Source organism: Dromiciops gliroides, chromosome 1, assembly GCF_019393635.1.
Source record: "Dromiciops gliroides isolate mDroGli1 chromosome 1, mDroGli1.pri, whole genome shotgun sequence".
In the NCBI taxonomy this organism is placed as follows: Eukaryota; Metazoa; Chordata; class Mammalia; order Microbiotheria; family Microbiotheriidae; genus Dromiciops; species Dromiciops gliroides.
The window spans coordinates 4,071,146-4,093,738 of NC_057861.1; the positions used below are offsets into that span (position 1 = coordinate 4,071,146).

Consider the following 22,593-nt stretch of genomic DNA (forward strand, 5'->3'; position numbering starts at 1 on the left):
GCCTGAAAGAGTCCCCCTCTCCTGATTTTTGTCTACTTCTTGCTCCTGATGGCTCTTCATTCAAATTTCTTCTCTTAAGCCCATGGTTACCAGAACCAGACTGCATGAGATGCCACATGGGCAGAGTAGAGAAAAAAAAACAAAGGCTGTAAGGGCAAAAACTAGATCATCTTCCTTACAGGTCTCAGAAATGGACAAGCATTCAGTAAAGGACCAGGAGCAAATACAAACATGAGAATTAAGAGCAGTGTTCTTGAAGAGAGGAGAGAATATCCAGAAGGAGGAAGAAGTCAGAAGGACTGAAGATTTTCGAGGACAAAAGCTTTTTAAAGCTTTTACATTTTCTGAGTAAGAAAGTTAAGGACAAGTTTTGTTTGGTTTTGGTTTTGTTGTTTGTTTGTTGTTGTTTTTTCTAGGCAATGAGGGTTAAGTCACTCACCCAGGGTCACACAGCTAGTTAAGTGTCAAGTGTCTCAGGCCAGATTTGAACTCAGGTTCTCCTGAATCCAGGGCTGGTGCTTTATCCACTGCACCACCTAGCTACCCCAGGACAAGTTTTAAGAGTTTCAGTGGAATAGGAAAGAAATTGGTCTGTAAGCAGTGGAAGAGATGTGGTGGTGAGGAACTGGAGACAATAAATATAGGAATTAAAAAAAAAAGTTTGGCAGTAACTGGTAAAAGAGATATGAGATTGTGATTCCTTTGATTATAATTACACAAGAATAAAGGGTAGGGTTGTTGGTGTGTGTGTGTGTGTGTGTTTTCAGTGCTAGGGAATTATAACAAGTTTCCAAGTCAGGTAACCTGTAAGGGGGGGGGGGAGAGACAGAAGAAGTGAGGCAGATAGGAGAGACAAATTGAGAGGGGAATGTTAAGGGCTAAAATTCTAGCTAGTCTGTCTAAAATATCTAATGAGTGGTCGCCAATAAATTATAAGCTTTAGCAAGAGTTAGGCTTTTAAGCATTTATTAAGGAAAACAAGAATTTGGTAAAGAGAGAGAGAAAGGCCTAGATTCCTATCTATTAAAGGGAGAGCACATTTCTAGCTCCGCTCTCCACCAGAGTCCAAAGGAAAGACCTCGAGACTGAGCGCCAGTCTCTTCCTTCCTCCTCCCACTAGCCCGCGTCACTTCCTGACGCCAAAGACTCCTGGTCTTGCCCTCAAAGACCTTCGCTTCATGGGCAGAACTCTTCTACAGTAAGTCTCCAGCAGGTGGAGTCATTCCAATCGTTACAGGAAATAGGAATGGACATGCATAAGGGTATGGGGAGATGAAGAGAGAAAAGAAGAGAGGGAGGGAGATGCAGAGGAAGAGAGACAGAGACAGGGAGTGGGGAGGCAGAGAGGAAAGGAAGAAGGAGAATGAATGCTTTAATGAGGTCTCAGAGTAGATAGGAGGGAATGGGATTAAGTGTACAGGCCAGGGATTTGGATGTAGCAAAGTATACACGTGTTCCCTCCTTTTGGCTTAGGAGCAGAGCTGAACTGAATGAGTATGCTCGCGTACTCTTGCCAGTTTTCTCAGTGAAGAGGTTTAAGATTTTAGATGAAAAATGTCTTAGAACAATCACTTTGGGAAATGAGACAAGGGTCTGTTTCATTTATAGAGATTTCCTTTAATTTACATTTTTAAATTTTCAATGCATGCTTTGAAATCTGATGTTTCTTAATCATTATATCCAGTGTTTTCCTCCACTGTGAATCCTATGTCTGCTCTCGAGGAATATCATCTCAAATTCATTACACTCATGAAAAAATATTCTCATTTGAATTTACTGATACTGAATAAGCAAATTTCCTATATAGCATGGCCTTCCCTCATAAGCTCTCTGTTCAAGATAACCTCAAATAACTTTTTATATTCTCCATGATGAAAGGCTTCACAATATTTATTATATTTGTATAATTTTTGTCAAGTATGAACTTTCTGATATTCAGTACTAGAACTGACATTCTATCGGAAGATCTATGCCAATCCATTATAGTCAAAAGATTCTATTTTATATCTCAGGTGTTCTAGCAGGTATTATATCATTATATCTCAGCTGTCAATTTTTTTATGTTCATTAAATTTCATGTTCCACTGGTGGGTCTTCCCAAATTCATTACTTTCATAAAGTTTTTTCTCTAGTGTGACTTCTCTGATGTTCCATAAGGTATATTTTCTTCCCAAAGGCCTTCCCTTTATTACTATTTTTAAGCTAGTATTTAAGGTTGAAACTTCAGCATTAAGGTTGAAAAAAGCTCTGAAGACATATATAATCTTAGTGAATCTTCAAACAACACTGTGCAATAGGTGCTACTATTAACCCCATTTGATGGAGAATTTGTTTAGTTTTTAATATGTAGCTATACTATATATGCATATAGATATATAATACATAGATATACTATAGCTTTTTTAGAGTTTCTCCAGGGAAACTAAAGCCGAGAAGTTAAGAAACTTGCCCAAGCGTACATAGCTAGTGACTGAAGCAGGATTTGAACTCAGGTCTTCTAGAGCATGATTTGAATACAGGTCTTTCTGATTCCAGGCCCAGTGTTCTTTCCCATTCTACTACCTAGCTACTTCACTTTATTACCAAAAATTTTCTCCAGTATTTTATAATGTTCAAGAAATATTGTTCTCCAGCTAAAGGTATTCCCACATTCATAAGGCTTCTCTCTAATATGGATTGTGATGATGAGTAAGTGCTAAGCTCCCCTGGATGGCTTTCTAAAATTCATTACATTCATAAAAGTTCTATCCTTTTTTCTTTCTCCAAGGTTTGATATATTTAATACATTCACTACAAATGGCATTCATTAAATTATTAAATTTTCTCTCTAGTATTAATTTTCTGATGTCCAAGGAGTCTTTGCCCTCTAAGTGAATGCCTTCCTACATTTCTAAACTCTCTCTCCAGTATGAATTTTCTGATGTTGAGTAAGTCTTGTCTTCCAGCTGAAGTTCTTCCCACATTCATTACATTCATAAGGTTTCTCTCCAGTATGAATTCTCATATGGTAAGTAAGTCCGGCCTTCTGATTAAAACCCCTTCCACATTCATTACATTTATAAGGTTTCTCTCCAGTATGAATGTTATGGTGTTCAGTAAGTGTTCTCTTACGACTGAAGGCTTTCCCACATTCATTACATTTATAAGGTTTCTCTCCAGTATGAATTCTCTCATGTTCAACAAGGTGTGTTTTCTGGTAAAAGGTTTTCCCACATTCGTTACATTCATATGGTTTTTCTCCAGTATGATTTTTTTGATGTCCAATAAGTCCTGTCTTCTGTCTGTAGGCTTTCCCACACTCATTACATTCATAAGGTCTCTCTTCAGTATGAATTTTCTGATGTTCAGTGAGTCTGGACTTCTGTCTGAAGGATTTCCCACATTTCCCACATTCATAAGGTTTCTCTTCAGAATGACATTTCTGATGTTCAGTAAGTCCTGCCTTCAGGGTGAAGGCCCTGCCACATTCATTACATTCAAAAGGTTTCTCTCCAGTATGAATTCTCTGATGTTGCATAAGTCTTGACTTTGCCTGGAAGGCCTTTCCACATTCACTGCATTTATGAAGCTTCTCACCAGTATGAATTCTCAGATGGTAGGCAAGTCCAGACTTTTGAAAGAAGTTCTTTCCACATTCATTACATCTATAAGGTTTCTCTCCTGTATGAGTTCTCAGATGATAGGCAAGTCCAGACTTTTGACTGAAGTCCTTTCCACATTCATTACATTTATAAGGTTTCTCTCCACTATGAATTCTCTGATGTTCAACAAGGTGTGTTCTCTTTCGGAAGGCTTTCCCACATTCATTACATTCATAAGGTTTCTCTTCAGTATGAATTTTCAGATGTTCAGTAAGTCTGGAATTCTGTCTGAAGCATTTCCCACATTCACTGCATTCATAAGGTTTCTCTTCAGTATGACATCTCTGATGTTCATTAAGTCCTGTTTTCTGGCTGAAAACCCTGCCACATTCATTACATTCAAAAGGTTTCTCTCCAGTATGAATTTTCTGATGTTGGGAAAGTTTCAAACTCCCCTGAAAGGTCTTTCCACATTCATTGCATTCAAAAAGTTTCCCTCCAGTATGAATTCTCAGATGGTTGGCAAGTGCTGCCTTGTGACTAAAGTCCTTTCCACATTCATTACATTTATAAAGTTTCCCTCCAGTATGAATAATCTGATGTTCACTAAGTGTTCTTCTCCGCCTAAAGGCCTTTCCACAACTATTACATTCATAAGGTTTCTGTCCAGTATGAATATTCTGATGTTCAAGAAATGATCTCTTCTGCCTAAAGGCCTTCCCACAAACATGGCATGCATAAGGTTTCCCTCCAGTATGAATTCTCAGGTGGTTGGCAAGTCCTGCCTTCTGACTAAAGTCCTTTCCACATTTATTACACTTATAAGGTTTCTGGCCAGTGTGAATATTTTGATGTTCAATAAGTGTTCTCTTCTGTCTGAAAGCCTTCCCACATTGATTACATGCATAAGGTTTCTCCCCAGTATGGATTCTCAGATGGTAGGCAAGCCCTATTTTCCGGCTGAAAGCCTTTCCACATTCACTACATTCATATAGTTTCCCTCCTGTATGACTTTTCTGATGCTCAGTAAGTCCTGTCTTCCAGCTGAAAGCCTTTCCACATTCATTACATTTATAAGGTTTTTCTCCAGTATGAATTCTCTGATGTATAATGAGATGTACTTTCTGGCGCAAGGCTTTCCCACATTGATTACATATGTAAGGTTTCTCTCCAGTATGAATTCTCTGATGTTGAATAAGTCCTGTCTTCTGACTAAAAGTTTTTCCACATTCATAACATTTGTAACGTTTCTCACCAGTGTGAATTCTCTGGATTTGAGTAATGTTTATGCTACTGGAGAAGGCCTGACTGCATTCATTACCTAAATGTGCTTTCTCTCCAGTATATATATTGTGATTTTCAACAAGTTTTGAACTATAACTGAAAATTTTCCCACATTCATTCTGCTTAGAAAACATCTTCTTTGAGGAAATTGTACTTTGTTTATTTAGGTCTGAATACAGTCTGAGGCTCTTTTGGTTTTTATCAGATTGATAAAGGAGATTCTTTCCAACTAATACGTTATGTTGTGGAAAAAGTATTGACCTTTGACAGAAGCCTCCATTATATTTTTTACATTCAAGTCCTCCTACTTGAGCAGGAGTCTTTATTTCAGTCATTTGTATATATCTTGAAAGTTTCTTCTCATTGTTCTGCTGTTTCTGTAACAAGTCACTGTACTCCCAGGCTTCATCAAACTCAGAGAATTGGAAACAACCCACTTTAATTCCATCTTGGAATGATGCTTCCACAGAAAGGTCCATCTTTGGAGATGACTCCGCGGTTTCAGGCCTAGTGTCCCAATCTGAAAGAAATTTTTTAAAATATAAGTATCCATTGTAGTCCATGAATTACACTTGGCCTGGGTTCTCACTCCTCCATCAACAGTACTGCCCCAGACTATTTGCAGGCCCATTATACATTACTTCCTTTCATAGACACTACAGTCCAGAGAAATGGGCCTCCTTGCTATTCTTCACATTCAACATTTCACATCCAATCTTTGTGTCTTTACATAAACTATTTGATCTCTCATTTTTTCTCTTTGGTGTTTCATTTCTTAGTTCCCTTTTCTCTCCTGTTATTATCTGGTTATAAACTGCCCCCTTTTTTTTCCTTCAGTTAGTTAGTCCAAGAGATTTTCCCTTCATTTTCTACCCTTTAACTAGTCCTACTCACTAGTTTTAAAATATTTCATTTTTTGGGCCCCTCTCCAAAATGGATTTCTCTCATTCTCTGCAGTATCTGTCCTCTTTCTGTCTACTCTAGACCCTTCTCTGATTCATGATCCCTATAATTACATAGTTTCTCTTTCTACTCTTCATGCAATGAAAGCTTCCAAGGTTTCCATTCTAGGCTCTCCCCTTTAAGAAGGTTCTGCCACTACATTGTAGAACTTGACCCATGGACTGCTCTTTTCCATTGTGCCTCACTCCGAGAACTATGTCAATTATTGTAGGTATCAGAGAGGACACTGATCCACGGTAGGTACCCTCCTCTACCATATCCCTGAGTCTGTACTCCCCACTTATCTATATCCCCACACTGGTTACCCTTCCCCATTTGCCTCAAAATCTCTCCTCCATGGGTCCATGCTCTCCCACTAACCCAAGTATGAGTTGTCTCCAGGAGTTCCAACTTCCCCCTTCCTGAGACATGAGGAGTAGACTTTTCAGGCATCAAATTCGCCAGGCCACACCCAATGCAAGGTTCCTATCTCTTCACAAATCATCACTCTTCACTCAAGAGCATTCATCAGTAGAATCTGCTCACACCACTGAAGCATGGTCTCTTTCCTTTCCCCTTCTTTTTTTTTTTTTTTGTTGTTTTTTTTTTTGTTGTTTTTTTTAGTGAAGCAATTGGGGTTAAGTGACTTGCCCAGGGTCACACAGCTAGTAAGTGTTAAGTGTCTGAGGCCGGATTTGAACTCAGGTACTCCTGACTCCAGGGCCGGTGCTCCATCCACTGCGCCACCTAGCTGCCCCTCCACTGCGCCACCTAGCTGCCCCTCCCCTTCTTTTTAATCCTTCACTCCTCTACCTTACCCACTCCTCCATAGGCTCTTCTTTTTCTGGGAACACAGGTGTAACCTCTTCCTCACTGGTTGCCTTCATTTTGACCCAGGCACATCACGCATTCCTCTTTATTCCCTTATCCCCTTCCCCTTGCATGTGCTTTTCCATTTTGTAATGTAGGCCCACAAAAAAAGACAAAAACAAAACACCTCGGATTCACTTGAAGGCAAGGTTTCATCAGTTACTGACCATAATGACCCATGCTCACCTCTTCACTGTTACCTTCACCAGACTCCCACCTTCAACCCTGTGTCCTTATGAACATTTAGAAAGAAGTTCCCTACTAGTCTCTGGGCTGTCAATCTGTTTCTGTTGCTGTCTTTGGCTAATGCGTTTTTTCACTACTTCTGCATTTATGTTGCTTGGGAGTGTTCAAGAAACAATCTCTTCAGTTCTGGTTTTCTTACTAAAAGTGTTTCAAGTGCTTCTTTATTTCTGAACATTTGTATTTTTTTTCCACAGAAAGTTTAACTCATTCACAAAGTAGATCACCCTGGACTGTATCTTGCATCCTGGGCCTCTATTGCTCTTCACAACATATTATTTCATTCCACCCTATGTTTTCTGGGGATTACAGAATAGTCTTGTATTATTCAAATTTTGTTTCCCTTGTATTTGAAACTCTCTCAATCACTTGCAGAATTTGTTGTTTTGGAAATTAATCATTAAATTTAACCCTGTGTCTTGAGTTTGTAGCTTTATGGTGGAGGTAATTTGTGAATTCTTTCAATTGGAATTTCACTTTCTATGTTCGGAAGTTATGAGCAGTTCTCTCCTATGATTTCCTGCATTATATTGTTAGAGTTTTTTTCTTTTTTTGGTCCTGTCATGCTGTTTGGGAGACCTATGATCCTCCGGTTATCACTACCCATCCTGTCTTTGAGATCAGTGTGCTTGCATAGTGAGCATAGTTTAACTTAAAGTTGTTTTTTGCTTCTCTTATTCTAAGATTGTCCTTCACCTCTCTGCATTTTCATTCCCAATTCACTGTTCTCTCTTTATTTGCTAAATAAGACTTGCCACTGCTCATTTCAGTTTTTCTATTCTGCTTATTATTTTTGCTTTGTAGGACGTCAATTCGGCTCTCATTTACATTTTTCTTTTAACCCACTGATAAAGAGCGCTTTGTGGTTCCATGATCTCAAATTCTACAGGATCCTCAGTCTCATCGGTATTGGATTATTTTCCTTTGTTAGGTGGCTGAACTAATTTACTAGATTGGGAGGTCGGGTTTCCTTCTGTTTTTTATTGTTTTCTTTGTTGATTTATATGCTTATGTTTCTAGTCTTTAGAGTTTTCTTTTTTCTGCTATCTCTGGCAATTTCTTTTTTTTTTCTCTTACGTTTTCCCCTCTTCAATTTCTGACTGTTCCACTCTGGTGGTAGTTTCCTCGGGAGCTGGATCTGAAAGCATGTCAGCCTCTTTCACTCTAGGCAAGTCATCATTCACCAGCCTAAGTCTGCTCTATGTGACTTTTTGGTGGTCAGAAGTGGCCAGACTTGGATGTTGTGATCTTTCCCTCAGGTTTAAGAGGTGCTGCACACACCCCCTACACATGGATATTCACACACACACACACACACACACAGTCCTGTCCTTTTCCCTCTGTACTTAGTTTTCTGGCCTGGCACAAGCAGTTCAGAAAAAGTGTTTTTTTAAGCAATAATTGGAATATAAGGAGCCTAAAAAAAATTACACTTAATAAAAAACAATCCTGGGGGCAGCTAGGTGGTGCAGTAGATAAAGCACTAGCCCTGGATTCAGGAGGACCTGAGTTCAAATCTAGCCTCAGACACTTGCCACTTACCAGCTGTGTGACCCTGGGTAAATCACTTAACCCTCACTGCCTCACAAAAAAAAAAAAATCCAGAGGGGATGTAACAGCAAACAGGCCGTGTCCAATCCTGATCTTGTTAGACACCATTCACAAAACAAGAGAGAAAGAAGCAATGTTCACAAGGAGAAAGAAAGGCTGCTGAGGATCAGGCACTAAAATGGTGAAAGAGAAAACTCTCCTCTGAGACTGCAGGAACAAACAAACAGGAAAGATGTGGGTGCAGAGAGCACTTGGCTGAGCTGAAGAGGAGGCTCTTGGAAGCAGCTCACCCCAGACAGCCTCAGCTCTTCTCCACAGGGGCCTCAGGAGCTATGAGAGAGGCCTGTCCAAGACTGTCCAAGTCCTTTCTACAAACAACCAGCTGTGCTGTTGCTGCTCATGACTTCCCTGCTTTTCACTCACTCACCTGGACAGGTGCTTCTTGGGCCATCTCCCTCTGACATCCAGACCACTTCCCCTCGCTCCAACTGGTCGATCACATCTGGTTTGGAAACAGCTAGTCCTGCACATTGGAAATGCAGAGAGGCTGGCTCAGAAAGCAGGCTCTGACTTTGGTCCATCTCTCACAGGGAAAAATGCAAATGCCAAGAAGGCCTAAGGAGGGGGACAAAGGACTGGGCTCTGAGGAAGGACAAGGGGTTGCCTCGAGGGGTGGGCCTGGCCTCAGGAAGGACCCACTGAGACTGTGGGAACCTCTCATGTCTCTAGTCTCTGCACTGGGACTTGAGGGCAGAATCTCAGACCTGAGGGGAAAAGGGACAATGGAGGAAGAGCCTCAGGAACCACTCAATGAACCTGCCAGTTTCCACCTGTACCAACCTAGACTCTTTCACCTGCACTCAGGCAGAAGGACCCTGTCCCATGGCCACAAAAGGATGATGAGCACTCTACAGTTTCTCCATGAGAAACCACTGCTGGCAAACCCTGGAAAGATGTCACAGTATTTACTTATCAAGGAGAGAAGCCAAGATTCTCCAATAACAGGAGTCTGAGCTACCAGGGGCCGTCCTTACCCAGCCAGACCAGGTTGTGGTAGTTGTCCAGCATCACATCCCTGTACAGCTCCTTCTGAGAGGTACACAGGCGCCTCCACTCCTCCAGGGTGAAGTCCACAGCCACGTCCTCGAATGTCACTGACTCCTGAAACACCAATGACATTCCTGCACCTTCAGCTCCCCTTCCCAATATGGACCCAAGAGGACAAAGTGGGTTTTCACAGAAGCCTAAGAGGCAGAAGGGCCCTCAGAGGCCATCTGGTGCAGCCCACACCTGAGGAATGATTCCAGCCACCACTTCCTAGATAGGCAGAAAAGGCTACTTCAGCCTGAAAACCTCCCATGAGGGGGACACCTTGGAAAAACTCCAATTTGTAGGAATTTTTTTCCTTATGTTAACCTAAATCTACCTCTTGGCAACTTCCCCTCAATGCTCCCAGTTCCATTTCCATAGCAAAGAACAGATTCCATCCTGCTTCTAAAGGATGGCCTTTCAAATACTTGAGGATGGTTCCCTTCCTTTCTCCAAACTCAACATGTCCAGGTCCACTCAGCACTGTATTTGTCTTCTCCTAGACACTTTTCACTTTGTCTATATCTGTCTACAAGATTCTTAAAAGTGGCTTATGAGTCATTCCTCAATTGATAAATGGTCAAGGAGCAGCTAGGTGGCGTAGTGGATAAACCACCAGCCCTGGATTCAGGGAGGACCTGAGTTTGAATCCAGCCTCAGACAGTTGACACTTACTAGCTGTGTGACCCTGGGCAAGTCACTTAACCCTCATTGCCCCACAAAAAAAAGAGAGAGAAATGGTCAAAGGATATGAACAAGCATTTTCAGATGAAGAAATCAAAGTTATCTCTTACCATACGAAAAAATGTTCTAAATCACTATCGATTAGAGAAATGCAAATTAAAACAACTCTGAGGTACCACCTCACATCTATCATATTGGCTTATATGACAAAAAAAGGAAAATAATAAATGTTGGAGCTGTGGAAAAATTGGAACACTAATGCATTGTTGGTGTAATTGTGAACTGATCCAGCCATTTTGGAGAGCAATTTGGAACTATGCTCAAAGGACTATAAAGCTGTATATACCCTTCAACCCAGCAATACCACTATTAGGTCTTTTTCCCAAAGAGATCATAAAAAAAGGAAAAAGGACCTACATGTACAAAAATATTTATAGCAGCTCTCTTTGTGGGGGCAAAGAATGCCCATCAATTGGGGAATGGCTGAACAAGCTGTGGTATATTAATGTAATAGAATACTATTCTGCTGTAAGAAATGATAAGCAGGCAGATTTCAGAAAAACCTGGAAAGACTTAAGTGGACTGATGCTGAGTGAAGTGAGCAGAACCAGGAGAACATGGTACACAGTAACAGCCACACTGTGTGATGATCAGCTATGATAGACTTGACTCCTCAGCAATACAATGATCCAAGACAACTCCAAAGGACTCATCTCATGATGGAAAATGTTCTCCACATCCAGAAAAAAGAACTGTGGGTTCTGAATGCAGATTGAACCAGACTGTTTTTACTTTTTTTTTTCCTGAGGCTTTTCCCTTTTGTTTTGATTTTTCTTTCACAACATGACTAATGCAGAAATATGTTTCATGTGATCGTGTATCTATCTATCTATCCTATATCAGATTGCTTTCTGTCTTGGGGAGGGTGGAGGAAAGGAGGGAGGGAGAAAAATTTGGAACTAGAAATCTTATAAAAACAAATGTTGAAAACTATCTTTACATGTAACTGGAGAATGACAAAATACTTTTATGATTTTTTAAAAAGTGGCTCATGAGAAAGGCAAACTGGTAGACTATGGTGCTCCTGGGGAGACCAAAACAAGGGGATCCCTTGAATTTTGGAGTTCTGAGCTACAAAAGGCAAATGTCAATCGGGAATCTCTGTCAACTCCATCATCAATATGGCAACTGTCAAAATCAGAACTTTTTATCGCTTCTATTAATTCAACTCAACAGACCTTTATTAAGTGCCTCCTATTCAAGGCAACAGACACATAAATACAATGACCAGCGAATGGGCCTTTCCTTCAAAGGCCTGTATTTTAAGTGGGGTAGAGAGAAGTACCATGTGTGCTTAGGTAAATGAAAGACTGTTTGAGGACGGCATGCACTGCTGGTCAAAGGGAAATGGAAGCCTTGGCAGAGAAGCCAGTGAAAGGACGCAAAGGATCGAACCTTGGCCATGCTAGGCCCTGTGTCATACACTGAGGACACAAAGATGAGCACGACGGTTCTGCCCTCAAAGAGCCAGCACTCTGATAGGGAGAAACAATTCGGAGAGGGAGGGCCGTGAAAAGGAGTTCTGGGGAGTTCAATCAGGCATGGTGGCGAGTAAGAGGCTTGGGCAGGTCAGATATGGGTGGGGGCCGGCCACAGTGAGGACACTGACTGATGAATCCTTATTTGGGAATCAGCTGGGAGGGGGAGACACGGAGAAGGAGGAATGGTCTCTGGTGGTCAGGTGCAAAGGTTACAGAGAAGGGGTGAGGTAAGAGGGTGGGTGGCAACATGCCTGAGGGGGTCCAGCTCTTCATCTAGATCAACTAAGACAAAATCAATAAGCTGGACAACGTCTGGGGGAGGGAAGCCAGATGGTGGTGGGCCTGGATCAGTGAGTCATAGGGAACACTGGCTCTGCAATAACAGGACCTGGGTTCAAATCCTGCCTCTCCCCAGTTCTCAGCTCCCTCATCAGCAAAAGAGGAGGGTGGACTCAATGACACCAAAGGGCCCCTTCCTGCTCTAGAGCTTTCACCCTGCAACACTGGGAAGTCTGGAGAAGGCTCAGGAAAGATATGAGCGGATCTGAAATATTTAAGGGGTCAGAACCAGGAACGACAAACTGATGCAGCAAAGGTAGGCTGGATAATAAGGAAAACCTTCCTCACAATTACAGATATTCTAAAGCAGAATGGTTGACACTTGGAAGGTCATAGTGGGCTCCCTCTCAGCAGCTAGGTAGCACAATGGACAGAGCACTGGCCCTGGAATCAGGAGGACCTGAGTTCAAATCCAGCTTCATATACTTGGCACTTACTAGCTGACTGAGACTGGGCAAGCCACTTAACCCCAATTGCCTCAAACATCTGGGACCATCTCTAATCATCCTGATGTCTATCTTGCCACTGGAACCAGATGGCTCTGTAGAAGAGAGTGAGGTTGGTGACCTTGTACAGCCTTCTCTCACTTAAATTCAATTCAGTGCAAGTCATTTCATCACCATGATGTCATGGTCCTCTTCAAGAATGAAGGACACCTTTTTTCCCCCTAGTGCTGCGGAGCCTGCTGGTCCGTATCAAAGGAGCGGGTTTCGTTCTGCAGGATGGGGTTCATTAAAGTTGTCAAGAGTAAGGCCTACTTCAAGAGGCACCAAGTAAATTCCGGAGAAGGCGAGAGGGAAAAACTGATTATTATGCACAGAAATGGCTAGTAATCCAGGATAAGGACAAGTATAACATGGGGGCAGCTAAATGGCACAGTGGATAGAGCACCGGCCCTGGAGTCAGGAGTACCTGAGTTCAAATCTGGCCTCAGACACTTAACACTTACTAGATGTGTGACCCTGGGCAAGTCACTTAACCCCAATTGCCTCACAAAAAAAAAAAAAAAAGAACAAGTATAACACACCAAAATACAGGATGATCATTCGAGTCACCAACAGAGATATCATCTGCCAGATTTCTTATGCCCATATAGAAGGGGGTATGATTGTCTGTGCCACTTATGCCCACGAGTTACCAAAGTATGGTGTAAAGGTTAGCCTGACAAATTACGCTGCTGCTTATTGCAGAGGTCTTTTTCTGGCCCACCGGCTTCTTAATAGGTTTGGTATGGACAAGATCTATGAAGGTCAGGTGGAAGTGACTGGAGATGAATACAATGTGGAAAGCATTGACAGGCGCTTTTACATGCTACCTGGATGCAGGTCTTGCCAGAGCTACCACTGGAAACAAAGTCTTTGGAGCCCTTAAGGGAGCTGTGGATGGTGGTCTGTCTGTTCCTCACAGTACCAAACACTTCCCTGGGTATGATTCAGAAAGCAAAGAATTTAATGCCGAAGTACATCGTAAATACATCATGGGCCAAAATGTTGCAGATTATACGCATTATCTCATGGAAGAAAATGAAGATGCTTATAAAAAACAATTCTCACAACCTATAAAGAACAACGTAACTCCCGACATGGAGGAGATGTACAAGAAAGCCCATGCTGGCCTAAGGAAGATTCCAGTGTATGAAAAGAAACCCAAGCGGGAAGTTAAAAAGAAAAGATGGAACCACCCCAAAATGTCCCTTGCACGGAAAAAAGACAGAGTCGCTCAGAAGAAGGCAAGTTTCCTCAGAGCCCAGGAAAGTGCGGCTGACAGTTAAAACATCAAAATCTGTCATTTTCTATGAGGATTTTCAGATTAAGACAATGAACTTATTCAAACAAACAAACAAAAAGAATGAAGGACAAACAACAACAAGGTCTTCAAAGAAGGGATGACTGTTTCTGGTCCTGTTAGAGTTCAGCCGCTAGGTGGCGGCATGGATGTTGGAGCAGGAGTCAGGAAGCCACAAACTTAAATCCTGCCTTACATGAACTCAGATAGAGTGCAGAATCAAGGGAGACACAGTTACCCAATGAGATCATGAAGAGCAATCCTTAAAGACCTCAGGGGAATGCACTGACAGACCTTGATGCCCAAGGATTGAGAATAACAGCCCACACCCTCCTCCTTCAAAAGAAGTGTAAAGCTGTGGATGGGAAGGGATACCTATGCTGGATGTGTCAGAGAAGCTCAAAGCCCCGCTACTTCTTACTTTACTGTCGGTTTGTGTTAGAGGAAGGGAGAGATCTACAGAGATAGGGATGGTGCTGACAAGAAAAAAAGCCCAAAGCATCAGAAAAAGAACCCTTTAAAACAATGAAAGAAATGTACCCAAAAAGTGTCAATGAATAAAAAAAAAAAGGAGAGAACACAAGGGAAACCCAGATGAGCAGGGCGATGCGAGCACTGCCAGGGTAGACTGGAAGTATATGTAAAAAATCAGACTGTGCAGAGGAAGACTCAGCTTCTCCTGCAGGCCTTATTTTCTGGTCTTCTTTGGAGGCAGTAATGCTCACTTTGGTTGTTTCTCAAGGTCAGGGTAATGGAAACTTCCTTATCCAGGAAATGAATGTTATAAGGTTACATTCGGGATTACCCAACATTGACAAGAAACAGGTTCATAATCTAGGGAACAAGATGTTACTCAGGAAACAGGAAACAGGAAACCCTCACATACCTGGTGACTGCTGGTGGGCAGGAAGACGGGGACCATTCTCCTCTATTAGATGCCCCCAGCAAACAGGGAGGGCAGAGTCCTCAGAAATCAGAGCTAGAGGAAAGAAAGGAAACAGTGAGTAGGCACAGCCTGGGCCCCTCTCTCAGCCTCCAGCCCACATCCTAGGGATGCCCCCATCCTCATCTCACTCTGCAAAGTCAGAGATCAGAGGGAACTCCGAGGCTGTTCCTTCTAATCATTTCAATCCAGACCGAACACCTATGTGCAAGACACGGTCCTAGATCCTAAGAGAAATAAGAGCAGACATTATAATATTCCTGGGCTTAGGGAGATTGCCCCTGGGGGCGGGGTGATGTCAGGGATGCACTGGTCAATGTCAGAAAGCCCCGTAGCAAAAGCCACACACACACACACACACACACACACACACACAATCTGGAGTTTAATCTGTATTGTTCACGTCTTCCCATCACTTAAGTTTAGACAACCAACGAAACAATCAAGCCCTCATCTGTAGTTTTTGCATTTCCCAGGTGTAAATGTTCAAACTGAAAATTTAAAACCTCCCTGACTGGAGCCGGCTCCAACCCAACCCTGATATTTAGGTCTACGTACAGTCTAAAGCACTTTCAGGGAGTATTACAAAGATTCTCCCATCAGGACAACGCACCTGGGCTGGTACAGAGACTGGGGTCCAAAGGGTAGTGATGGGAATTAAGTCTGGGGAGATTGAGGGGAGCCAGGGTAAGATGGGCCTTGAATGCCAGGCTGAAGAATCTGTACTTTGTCCTGTGAGTAGCAGAGGCCCGAAGAAAGATACCTTGCAAACAGTCACAAGACTAGCTGGATGGGAGGAGGCCAGAAGCAGGGGGACCAGTTAGGAAACAAATGGGGCTATAGGAGTGACAAAGGACAATGGCCTCCACCAGAGGTGAGGATGGACAAGATGGAAAAACAGAGCTTTGCTACTTCTATCTGGGACCCCAGGCCTCTGGTCACAGAAGTTCACGAGCTCGGTCATCCTTGCCCTTTCATTCACCTTCATGTCACAGGTCCCATCAGCTGCCAAGTCTTCTTGATTTTAAATCCCTTTGTCTGCATTTAAGGCCCGTCACCACCCTGCTCCAGGCTCCTTCCAGCTTGATTACACAACATTCATCTTCACACCCTATGGGCAGTGGCTCTGGCCTGCTTGCTGCTCCTCGTTCATGCCAATCTACCCCTCATCACCCTGCCTCTGCACTCCTCCTTTACCCCCGCCTCAGAGAATGCCTGCCTTCTTATAAGGTCAAGTGGCCCTATCTATTTGGAATATATTTCTGATCCCCCTAGTACTCATGCCCTATTGCCTGCCCTCCCGACATAAAACATTACCTTATATTCATTTTTAGTTTTTTAGTGATGGATATTATTAATATGAATACATAGATCACCTGGCTTTGATGGAGGTACCTTCTTATCCAAAAGTATTTTTTTAAAAAACACAATACCGATTTAATTTTTGTCCCAAGAAGAAAGAACCATGATGATGTGGAGACTCCCCTCCTAAGGTTGCTAAGAGAGCCCCCTCTTTCTGAGGGTATATGAGCTTTTTTGTCCACTGATTATAGGGCATTGTCAGTTTCAATACTATGATACAAAAATCAGCCCAGAAGCAAAAAGCAGTTTAACAATTTCAGTTGTAACAAGTATGGAGGAAATGCTGATGCATCATGATAAGATTACAGGATTTCAAAAAAGGGTCTGGAAAAGATGAGGATGCCCACATGTCCCCATAAGATAGGGACTTACTATCCTTATGGAAAGAAGCTATCTGGGTTCAGTTTGGAGTTCAGTTGAAGGACATTTCGTTCCTATTAATCCAGGGTTTCATAAAAAATACTTTTAGATAAGAAGGCATCTCCATCAAATCCAGGTGATCCACATATTCATATAAACAATGTATCTACATGGTATGAGGGACCATAATTTCTTTGTGGGCTGGGCTATTTCATATTTGTCTTTGTACACTAAATACCTGGCATAATGTCTAGCACAAAGTAGGTCTTTAATAAATAATCATTGTTTGATGAATTAATATTAAGGGAACTTGGGGAAAAGGACTGAAGGAAAAGAAAAGATAATGACAATGTGTAACTTATGCAACTGTATAGGTGGTGATGTGCTCAACAGCAATAGCAATGTTCACAGAAGGAGAAAAGTGTGTCTGGGGTGGAGAGGGATGACCGGTTTGGAAATAAGGAAGGAGAAATAGGAAAGGAGGGGAAAGCAATACTAAGCAGGGGGAAAGAGGAGGAAAGAGAAAGACAGAAACACAACAGAATCTAAGCTTCAGGAGACTGCAGGAGCAATATGGGAAACAAAGGCTGAGGAGGAAAAAAGGCAGAAAAGAGAGCATACATGAGACAGCAGAGCATGGGCATAGGTGGGCAGACAAGAGGAAGAGTCAGGTTAATGAAAAGCAGGAGGAAAAGTAAGAGAGATACGAGGGGGAAGAAAAAGAGATGACAAAAAGGAAGAAGGAACCTGAAGGTGAAGGAGCCTGGAAGAAGATGGAAAAAGACAAGGAGAAAGTGGAAAGGAATAAGAAAATTACAGGAGAGTAAGGAAAAGAGAAATCCTTTAAGGGGTGAGGAGGATGAGGCTAAGAGGAAAAATAGGAAATGTGTAGAAAGAAGCCAGAAGGGGAGCTGGAAGGCAGGAAGTGAGGTGGGGAAAGCTGAGAACGCAGAGGGAGAAGAGAACAGAAGGAAGGGGGAGAACAGAGACTGGGAGACTAAAGGGAAAGGAAGGCTCTGGGGAAGGAGGGGTGGAAGAGGAAATCGGAAGGGAGGAGGCATCCTGAATGATGACAACATCAGGCTCAATCCAAGAAAATAAAATATACACGGAGGAACCATGGACAGAGATAAATGTAAAGGCATTGGAAGAGGGTCCAAAAAGAAAATTCACCACTAGGGGAAAGCCACTGCCAGACTGCGCCTGCGCTAAGGCTGGCCCAATGAGCGATTGCGCAAGAGGATGAGCTGGTGCAAAACTACTCGTGTGCTGAGGTAGTGGGCGGAGTTAGGGAGTGGCTGCGCCTGCGCAGAAAGAAGGTCCACTTAGTAGTCCTCCATAGGCCTCTTCGGGAGGGAAGGAAGCTGAGCAACATGGCGCCTTAAACCTTCGTCCCACCCCTGCCACCCATTAGCTCTACCTCAGTTTCCAGTTTCGAGACAAGGGATTCTCCGGCCTCACGTCCCCGCGCCTGAGAAGATTCCGGCCGACTGCGGACAAGACGAGGGCTGTAGAGCCAGGGAAGGGCTTGATTTCCGGGACGAACGTGAGTCACGTGGCACGAGCCAACCCTCCTCCTGAGTCGGCACAGCCTTCTGGGAAACGTAGTTCGGGAGTCGGCGGATTGTGCGCATGCTCAAGAAAACCCCATTGCCAGCCCCATGTCTTAAAAACATGCTTTCACTTGATCCAGGCTTCTTAAATTCTTTCCACTCACGACCCCTCTTCTCCCGATAAGTGTTTACGCCACCCCAGATATATAAGTATATAAAGTAGGTATACATTACCTTTTACTGTTGCCAAAAATTTTCACGACCCCCACATTCGGTTATGGGACCCCATACAGAGTCGTTTAAGAAGCTGGGCTCAAAGTCCGGGAAACCTCTCCAGGGTGTTCCTGACCTTTACAAATACGTTTACACACACACACACACACACACACACACACACATACATGTGAACACATGTACACTGAGACAGGTATACACATATCTGAGTATGTATATACGCATATATAAATAGCTCTTTACAATTGGTTTCCCCTCCAATATTTTTTTTTTTTGGTGGGTCAATGAGGTGTTAAGTAACTTGCCCAGGGTCACACAGCTAGTAAGTGTCAAGTGTCTGAGGGCGGATTTGAACTCAGGTACTCCTGAATCCAAGGCTGGTGCTTTATCCACTGTGATACCTAGCTGCCCAACTCGCCCCCCCCCCCGCCCCCCAATCTTAACGGTATTTTTTTCCAGTTACATGTAAAGATAGTTTTCAACATTCGTTTTCGTAAGATTTTGTTCCAATTTTTCTCCCTCCGTTCCCTTCCCCCTACACAAGACAGTAGGTTATATATGTACGATCATGTTAAACATTTCCATCTTATTCATGTTGCGAAAGAAGAATCAGAATAAAAGGGAAAAACCTCAAGGAAAAAAAAAGTGAAAATAGTATGGTTCAGTCTTCATTCAGAATCCACAGTTCTTTCTCTGGATGTGGAAAATATTTTCTATCATGAGTTCTTTGGAATTGTCTTAGATCATTGTATGGCTGAGAAGAACCAAATCTATCACAGTTGATTGTCACACAATGTTGCTGTTACTGTGTACAATGTTCTCCTGGTTCTGCTCTTCTGGCTCAGCATCAATCCACTTAAGTCTTTCCAGGTTTTTCTGAAATCTGCCTGCTCATCATTTCTTTTGTTTTGTTTTGTTTTGTTTTTGTAGGGCAATTGGGGTTAAGTGACTTGCCCCTGGTCACACAGCTAGTAAGTGTCTGAGGCAGGATTTGAACTCAGGTCCTTCCGAATCCAGGGCCAGTGCTTTATCCACTGCACCACCTAGCTGCCCCCTCAATTTCCTATTCTTTACCACCACCACCACCACCAAAAAAAAAAAAAACAAAACTGCTATACATATTTTTGTACTTGTGAGTCCTTTTCCCTTTTTTATGATCTCTGCTATTTAGACCTAGTAGAGGTACTGCTGGGTCAAAGGGTATGCACAGCCCAAAGTCCTTTGGGCATGGTTACAAATGGCTCTCCAGAATGGTTGGATCAGTTCACAACTCCAAATTGGTTTCCTTTGCAATCCAATGTATTTTAGTTTTTAAAATTTTTGTTCTGTTGTATGAATTTAAAAACAGTTCTAGAAAAGGGTCCATCCATAGGCTTTAGCAGACTCCCAAAGAATTCCATGTTACAAACAAGGCTTAGAGAAGATAGAGTATTTCCACTATCTACCAGTCTAGAAACCCTCTCCAAAAAAGAGTTGGTTTATGCAACCTCCCAATCCTTTAAATACAGGCACCATGTTCAAGGTGTTTTGACAATAAGGGAAAGAGAGCTGGTCAATTAATATTTAAGTACCTCCTATGTGCCAGATGGGCAGCTAGGTGGCACAGTGGATGGAGCACTTGGACTTGGAATCAGGAACACTCATCTTCAATTCAAATCTGGCCTCAGGCACTAACTAGATGTGTGACCCTGGACAAATCATTGCACTCTGCCTCAGTTCCTCATCTGTAAAGTCAGTTAGAGAAGTTAGCAAGCCACTCCAGTATCTTTGCCAAGAAAATCCCAAATGGGGTCACAAAGAGTTGGACATTACTGAAACGACTGAACTGCACCATGTGCCAGATGCTCTGTTGTCTAATTGGTGGCAGCAACGTGCAGATAATTATGTACAAGACAAATTGGAAATAATCAACAGAGGCAGAAAGATTTGCTATAGAAGATGGGTTTTCGGTTGGAACATGAAAGAAGCCAGGGAAGCTAGATGGTATTTACTTAAGTCTCCAGGGGGTGCACCTGTCCAAAGGTGCTCCATATCCCCTACCACTGGAAAATGACTCTCTCTTACTCTGCCAACTGCAGGGATGAAAAATTTCTGACTGACCAAACACACACAACTGTCCACCCCACTGCCCCCGTGACTCCTCCTGATGTTGTCCCCATGTACTTTAGCCTTACCTGTTCCATGGCCCCAATTCAGTCCTGTTTCTATTGTATTTCTAAATCCCAGTTCTCTCATTTGGAAATCTCATCAATTTCTTCCTCTTGTGCTCTAGCTGGTCAACATCTTTTTGGATGCTGAATCTGGAATCCAAGGTATTGTCTAAATCTATAAAGAAAATATATATGTAATCTGAGTCCTACAGATGAGGGGGTAGGGTTAATTGATCAAATTGATTGTGAGGTATCCCAAAGAATTAAAAAACTCAGTGACTCAGTTTCCCAAGTTTTATTGCGATACTGAGTGACCACAGGGAGACCCCCAGGGAGTTTTCTCAAATAGGGGGATGAAAATGGTTGTATTTATAGTAAGAAAAAGTAAGTTATCTCCTCATTATCCTAATCTCCTCCTTGTGGGAGGTTCACCAGAGGTTTTATCCTAATCTGGACTTCCTGAGGTCCTAAAACAACCTCTGAAAAGGGTACCCTTTTCCTTGGAGGTGTGTTTTTGGAGTTTTCACATCATAAGGTGATCCTAAGGACACATTTGGCCCTTTCTGTACATGTTCCCAAAGACAGGCTTAAACTTGTCAGACCCAGAGGGACTCTGTGTTGTTGATATCTCTTTACTTAAGATCTGGTTTCTAGGTGTCCTATCATCTAGGCATATTAATGGCTATTAATGGTCAATGGTCCCTGGTTACTATCTGTTGATGGTGAGGGTTGATAGGGACAAACCCTCTTGGTTACTATAAGGACACAAACCTTAGTTTCTCTGTTAACCCTTTTAGGTACTATTAATAAGGACTCAAACTTCAGTTTATCTGTTAACACCTTTTTGCCTCCTCCATCACCATCAAATTCCTTTTACAACACAAATATGGTGCCAGTAATCTAAATAAGGAAGAGCAATAACAGAAAGAAAACTATAGAGCAATTTCCCTAATGAATATTGATGCAAAAATTTAAAATAAAATGCTGGAAAGATTACAGCAATAGATCACAAATTAGGGGAACATAGACTAGTTTATCTGTCAGATCTATGGACAAAGGAAGAATTTATGTCCAATAAGAGACAGAGAGCATTATGGGATGTAAAATGATTATTTTGATTACATTAAATTAAAAGGGTTTGCACAAACAAAACCAATGGAGCCAAGATTAGAAGAAAAGCAGAATATTTGAAATTTTATAGCAAATTACTCTAATAAAGCCCTCATTTCTCAAATATGTGAAAGCTGAATCAAATTAATTTCTATCAAACCAGAGACCCCTCCTGGAGGCCTCCTGATGCTTTTATACCCTTGGTAGAGTGGGTATTTCCAACATGTAGCAATCAACTTTGACTGATTAATAATTAATGAGAATGAATATTATAATGAGAGGTGGACCTATTATAATGAGGGACTGGGGAAATGTGATTTTGATTATGTGACTCTTACTCCCATACCACCCACAGCCTTGAGCAATCTAAACAAAGGATCTACCCTCACCCAAGCTTGTCTGAATAGAGCACAATGGCCTGAATTTACCTAGATTAGATTCTTTTTACTCTTTAATCAGAACTAAGCTTTCCCAGTTGGGTGGGATCTAAACAAGACTGAGGAGAATGTTAAATCCAATTTCATAATCAGCCCTATTCTTCAGAGGCTATTTGACCTAGGAGGGAATGAGGAAATAGGAAGGTAAAAAACAAAAATCAGGCTCTCTGATGGTAATTTGTTATTAATATGAGAGAAATAATGATTTCTCTCACTATATCAACCTGCTTGCCTTCAAAATGAGTGGGGTGAGGAGAGAGGGAGAGAAATGGGAACTCTAAATTTTTTAAATTAATGTTAAAATTGTTTTTACATGTATTTGAGAAAAATATTTTTTTAAAAAATACAAACAAAAGGAATAAAAAAATCCTGTCCATGTTTCTTCTAGTCTTAAGGAATTATATCATTTTGGTTTGGGTTTTTGGGGGGTTTTTTTTTGCCAGTGCGAATCCATTTCTGCTCTCAAAGAATGATTTCTCACATGCATTACATTCATATATTTTTTCTCCAGTCTGAATCTACTGATATTCAATGT

General features: G+C 42.1%; 1 protein-coding gene and 1 pseudogene across 1 annotated transcript; one reads left to right on the forward strand and one right to left on the reverse strand.

Moving 5' to 3' along the window:
- Positions 1 to 1,654: 1,654 nt before the first annotated feature.
- Positions 1,655 to 18,113, reverse strand: LOC122734685 (zinc finger protein 665-like). The gene is made up of 5 exons (XM_043975691.1): positions 17,995 to 18,113; positions 14,796 to 14,888; positions 9,506 to 9,632; positions 8,899 to 8,994; positions 1,655 to 5,385 (listed from the first exon to the last, which is right to left on the reverse strand). The coding sequence occupies exons 2-5, from the start codon at positions 14,829 to 14,831 to the stop codon at positions 2,891 to 2,893; spliced, it is 2,754 nt and encodes a 917-aa protein (XP_043831626.1). The 5' UTR covers positions 14,832 to 14,888; positions 17,995 to 18,113; the 3' UTR covers positions 1,655 to 2,890.
- Positions 12,847 to 13,895, forward strand: LOC122734686 (annotated as a pseudogene).
- Positions 18,114 to 22,593: the final 4,480 nt, after the last annotated feature.